Source organism: Mizuhopecten yessoensis, unplaced genomic scaffold (genome assembly GCF_002113885.1).
Source record: "Mizuhopecten yessoensis strain PY_sf001 unplaced genomic scaffold, ASM211388v2 scaffold893, whole genome shotgun sequence".
In the NCBI taxonomy this organism is placed as follows: Eukaryota; Metazoa; Mollusca; class Bivalvia; order Pectinida; family Pectinidae; genus Mizuhopecten; species Mizuhopecten yessoensis.
This window is the reverse complement of record NW_018403774.1, coordinates 156390-162587: the sequence shown is the minus strand read 5'-3', so window position 1 is coordinate 162587 and position 6198 is coordinate 156390. Positions and strand designations below refer to the sequence as shown.

The 6198-nt window shown below is 38.6% G+C and overlaps 1 protein-coding gene across 2 annotated transcripts in view; it reads left to right on the top strand.

The window, feature by feature from the left end:
- The first annotated feature begins 2037 nt into the window (after positions 1-2037).
- Positions 2038-6198, top strand: part of LOC110453727 (activating signal cointegrator 1-like) — a 16882-nt gene continuing 12721 nt past the window's right edge. For both annotated transcript variants that reach the window (XM_021502830.1, XM_021502820.1), the window contains exons 1-4: positions 2038-2136; positions 2650-2794; positions 4254-4403; positions 5642-5744. In XM_021502830.1, coding sequence (XP_021358505.1) covers positions 2060-2136; positions 2650-2794; positions 4254-4403; positions 5642-5744 — 475 coding nt within the window. In that variant the 5' untranslated portion in view covers positions 2038-2059. The remainder of the gene's footprint in view (positions 2137-2649; positions 2795-4253; positions 4404-5641; positions 5745-6198) is intronic.

Here is a 6198-nt window from a genome sequence, read left to right as displayed (position 1 = left end):
AAAGCAACATTCACTTCCGGAACAATTAAGCAAGCAGCATTCAATTTATCAAACAGTAGTTAAATATTATATATACACAATTGGTCAAATTCACATTATAGCGAATTAGTAGCAAATAATATCAGTATAGTTTACCAAATCTTGACAAATAATAATGATACAAATATACTGTACATACACAAGCACATCTAGCAACAAATACAAGTGACATGCGATGAATTAGCATAATTTAACATAAATTTAACCGCTGTGAGAACTCTTATTATTGGGTGGGTTGGGTGGGTTTTTCAAGACAAATAAAAAACGATCCTGTCATCTCGGGATCTTAAAAGAGATTGAAGAAAATTTTAAGGGACGCTAACTCAAAACCACCTGATAAGACTGACCAATGGGAGCCATATGCAGATGAGAGAGGTGACCCCCACGGACTGGTCAAGCTCGGGCCAGTGAACAGAAATTCCCGAGTCTGTGAACAGATTTCACTCTAGTGTTACACCACCCTATAATTTGTCAACACAACACACATTATAACATATATATACAGAGTTGTAATTAACCATTTTGGAACAAAATATACAAATTATCTATAGAAGTATTCATAATGGAGATGACAAACTTGTCTATTAAGGTCTGGTCAATAGAGATCACACACCTGTCTATATAGGTGTGGTAAATAGAGATCACACCTGTCTATATAGGTCTGGTTAATAGATATCACACTTATGTCTATATAGGTCTGGTTAATAGAGATCACACACCTGTCTATATATGTCTGGCTAATAGAGATCACACCTGTCTATAAAGGTCTGGTTAATAGAGACCACACACCTGTCTATAAAGGACTGGTTAATAGAGATCACACCTGTCTATAAAGGTCTGGTTAATAGAGATGGCACCTGTCTATAAAGGTCTGGTCAATAGAGACCACACCTGTCTATAAAGGTCTGGTTAATAGATACCACACCTGTCTATAAAGGTCTGGTTAAAATAGACCACACACCTGTCTATATAGGTGTGGTTAATAGAGACCGCACACCTGTCTATAAAGGTCTGGTTAATAGAGACCACACACCTGTCTCTAAAGGTCTGTTTAATAGAGATCACACACCTGTCTATAAAGGTCTGGTCAATAGAGAGCACACCTGTCTATAAAGGTCTTGTTAATAGAGACCACACACCTGTCTCTAAAGGTCTGTTTAATAGAGATCACACACCTGTCTATAAAGGTCCGGTTAATATAGACCACACACCTATCTATATAGGTGTGGTTAATAGAGATCACACACCTGTCTATAAAGGTCTGGTCAATAGAGAGCACACCTGTCTATAAAGGTCTGGTTAATAGAGACCACACACCTGTCTCTAAAGGTCTGTTTAATAGAGATCACACACCTGTCTATAAAGGTCGGTTTAATAGAGATCACACACCTGTCTATAAAGGTCTGGTCAATAGAGACCACACACCTGTCTATATAGGTGTGGTTAATAGAGACCGCACACCTGTCTATAAAGGTCTGGTTAATAGAGATCACACACCTGTTTATTAAGGTTTGGTCAATAGAGACCACACACCTGTCTATTAAGGTTTGGTCAATACAGTAGAGACCACACATCTGCCTATTAAGGTTTGGTCAATACAGTAAAGATCACACACCTGTCTATTAAGGTTTGGATAATAGAGACCACACAGCTGTCTATTAGGTTTGGTCAATAGAGACCATGCACCTGCATGTCTATTAAGGTTTGGTTAATAGAGACCACACACCTGTCTATTAAGGTTTGGTCAATACAGTAGAGATCACACACGTGCACCTGTTTATAAAGGTCTGCTTATAGAGATCACACTCCTGTCTATTAATAAGGTTTTGTCAATAGCGATAATAGAGATAACGCACGGGCACCTGCCTCTAAAGGCATGATTAATTTATATTAAACACCTGTCTATATATAGTTTATAAATACCACATTATCGTCTGTTTTTGTTATTTTCGATATACCTCTGTATGCATCCTACGTAATTTGAAGATTTCCGATTCGTCCGAGTGGTTCCGGAGTAAAGATGGCGGCTTCGGTGGAAGACTGGATGTGTGTGGAACTAGACAAACTAGGTTTACCAGCCTCAGAAGATAATGCAAAGTTTGTTTGATTGACTGAATTCATTTTATGTTACGTTTCGTTTGGATATTGCCATACATAACGATATCACAGAAGCAGAACATTGACCATACGGGAGTCACATGTCCCCGATCTCGGACTGCTTGCCAGCTGGCATGGCCTGTGGTTGTGCAATCTTGCATATTTTCGCTTTCGATATTGCTACCAAACTTTTTGAATTAGCATTTTCCAACTTAAATACGGAAAATATAGTATACATTTTTATTGAAATTTTGAAGATTTATTTCACGTTTTCTTCAGTTGGGGAACATATACTTAAAATAATTAAACAGCCTCTAAATAATGTACAGAATACGTATTGAACGTTTTAGAGTATCCTGTTGAAGTTGAAGTACTTACATAGAACTTCTTTTTGCTCGGGGAAAAGTCTGTATTTGGCTGTAAAACTGGTGGAGCTTTAGGTGAAAATAGCTATATATATTCAAGATCCGATTTTTGATGTGTCTTAATAACATGTGTAACTATTATTTTCAGGTACATTCTCAGTATCGAAACCGCAGAAGACTTGGAGGAGTACATGCATGAATTGCTGGGAGATAGCAATCCTAAAGTGTTAGCATTCATCAAAGAGTTGTTGGTTAGGTGGCGGGCGACAGTAACAGTATCTGATGACACACAGGTAATTTTAAAGCATTCGTCAAGATGTTGTTTGCTTGGAAGTGGATAGCCCTAGTTTCCTCTGGCCCTATCATGTACACCAGACTTAAACATTTTGACAGATAGAATTCTCTGACACCGTTTGGTGTCAGAGAGTTTTGAGTTGCAGACAATTAAAATTGAGTATGACACAACACATACCTCACATATATCGATAAATGGATTATTTATTGATCCAAATACGCTCTTAATATCGCCAACAGCTGCTGAATTCTGCCAGTAGAGTCCTCAATCGGTTTTCAATCGTTTAAAATTTCCCACCTGAGCAAACACCATTTTTGTAGGTCAGGGGAGTGACTAAGCAACAACTTCCGTACTGATCCGGACCAAAAACTGAATACATCATTCTTGTTTAGAAGATTTTTGGACCACCACGTGCACAGAGTGTTAACACACATGAAGGCACTCCCTAAGTGACCTTAGCTGTTCAGAGAATATTAGGCAAAGTAAAAATAAAACAAACCAACCTTCTTTTTTTATCAGGTGTATTAAAAAATGTCAAAAAGATGTGCTTCTAAACTTGACTTCTTAAGCATAACATCTGTCAACTGATGTTGTCACTTTAAAGTGTGACCCAGTACCAGTGTCTGCATTTTATGATCCTGAAATGGCTCTTGCCTTTCTGGTTTGGTGCTCTACCACTGAGCTAAAAGGAAATTCCCTCTAGCTGAAGCTACTGAGGTTGTGACTTGGACACTATGTACAATGTACATCTACACAAGCTAATGTAATAAAGCATTCATCAGGGAGCTGTTGTATATGCATACACAGGTTTGTGTAATTTAGCATATTAGGGAGCTGTTGGTTATGTATGTGTTATACAAATGGTGCAAATTTAACATTCTACACACAGAAAGATGTCTTGGACAGTATTTTGTCAATTATTTCAATTAGGAGGCACAGTAGTCTAGTAGTAGGACACTGGGCTTGTGACCGAAGGGTTGCGATTTCGACTCTTCGACTATCGTCACNCAGTATTGTGTCAATTATTTCAATTAGCAGGCACAGTAGTCTAGTGGTAGGACACTGGGCTTGTGACCGAAGGGTTGCGATTTCGACTCTCGTCACGGCACTGTGTTGTATCTTTGAGCAAAATATTTTACTCTGCTTGTTCCAGTCTACTCAGCTGTAAATGAGTACATGGTGGGGTAGTGCTAGAATTGTAGAATGCTAGCTGTGAGCACCGAAATGTCAGCAATGGCTGTATGCTACCCAGGGAGTTGAGAAAGATATTGGCTGGTTGCAAAGGCCCTATAACCACGGATAATAATTTGTGAACCGCTTTGAGACGACCTACGAACTAGGTTGTGATAACGCGGTAGATAAGAACCTCAAATTATTATTATCATTAATTAGAAGTATATTTTGTTAAACCACAGTGCCTGATGATATTGATTGTGTATACGATGATGTAATTTTAGGTGTATCGTAAGTCAACAGATGATGATATCTACTTTGGTGGCAGAGGTGGAGCAGCAGGCAAACAGAAGACTAGTGACAGGAGTAACAAGCATTCCATCAGTAAAAACGTCATAAATGGCAACAGCAAACACCCTAAAGAGAGCTTACAGGTTTGTTGTCCATCATGCTATTGGCAAAAGCCTTATCAATAGCAGCCCCAAACACCCTAAAGAGAAATTACAGGTTTGTTGTACATCATTCTATTGGCGAAAGCCTTATCAATAGCAGCCCCAAACATCCTAAAGAGAGCTTACAGGTTTGTTGTCCATCATTCCATTGGTGAAAGCCTTATCAATAGCAGCCCCAAACACCCTAAAGAGAGATTACAGGTTTGTTGTCCATCATGCTATTGGCAAAAGCCTTATCAATAGCAGCCCCAAACACCCTAAAGAGAGATTACAGGTTTGTTGTACATCATTCTATTGGCGAAAGCCTTATCAATAGCCGCCCCAAACATCCTAAAGAGAGATTACAGGTTTGTTGTACATCACTCTATTGGGGAAAGCCTTATCAACAGCAGCCTTAAACATCCTAAAGAGAAATTACAGGTTTGGTTGTCCATCATTCTATCGAAAAAAATAAGTTTTTAATAAATGTCATCATTGGTAATTATAACACCCAACCCCTTAAAAAGTTTTTAGGTTTGTTTACCACCATTCTTTTGGTGAAATCTTTTTTAATGGCAATTCCGAAACCATCATTTTTTTTTTTTCAAATTCATCACTGGCAACAGCAACCTCCCTAAAAGAGCTTAAATGTTTATTAACCTTACCATCATCCCGCCAGTAATTAAATAAGCTTATATCAGTGGTATTCACCAAAGAGATTTAAAATGGTTAGTCTACCTCATCAGCAGACAGCTTTGACCTAGTGCATTTTATTTCTTGAATTTGTACTATAACCTTTACAAGAATTAGAAACATTATGACCAAACATTATCATGATCACCAATCTGATATATGAAGAATAGTGCAGGTTATTTTATCCCAGTAGAGTAAATAGTTAGAGTTATCTCCCTTGAACCATATTCAAAACCTGAAAATCAAATGGCTGTATGTATTGTATAGATGTCTCGGAGAAAAAAGTCTGGATGGTCGGTTCTTGTATTCACCTACTCCTTAAGTTTGATCTGAGGATATATTACCTGCTGTAAGTTTTTAGATGGTCGTTTCTAGTGTTAGCTTACTTCTGTAGACGAATCAGACGATATATTACTGGCTGTAAAAAAATCGATTGCAAGTTTTCAAAATGGTTGGTTCTAATACCCTAGTAATCAGAATAGATATGTTATTGAGGTTTTCAATGTCTTTAGTTAAATTTATTGTACTGGTTTTATTCCTACACACAGGATAACACACCTCTTGCCAATGTGGTTGATATGAAAAAGAAGACCAAGTTTGTTCCCTTGTACAGCCAGGAGGGACAGGAGAAATCTGTACTTCAGATTCCAGGTACACACCTCGCTTGGTTTTCTTTTTAGCTCAACTGGTCCGAAGGAGCGATGAGCTTGTGTCATAGCGTGGTGTACATTGTCTGTCATCAATCTGTCAACCTTTTAGGTCACCTGAGACAAAGTCTCAAGTGACCTATTGCGATCGCCTTTTGTCCGTCGTCGTCCGTCCGTAAACAATTTACATTTTCGACTTCTTCTCCAAAACCCCTGAACCAATTTCAATGAAATTTTGCAGGGACCTTCCATAGACAAAGGTCAACAAAAATAGTGGCCGGTTTAGTCCCAAGCCCCCAGAGGCCTGAGGGGCGGGGCCAAAAAGGGTCAAATAGACTAAAATTCCATTGGAAGTAATTCAATTTGGGTTAGCATTATCAGTATTAGGTAGCAGTTTGATAATATGCACATATGAGCCCTGACTGACCCCCAGGGGCTGATGGGTGGGGCCAAAAAGG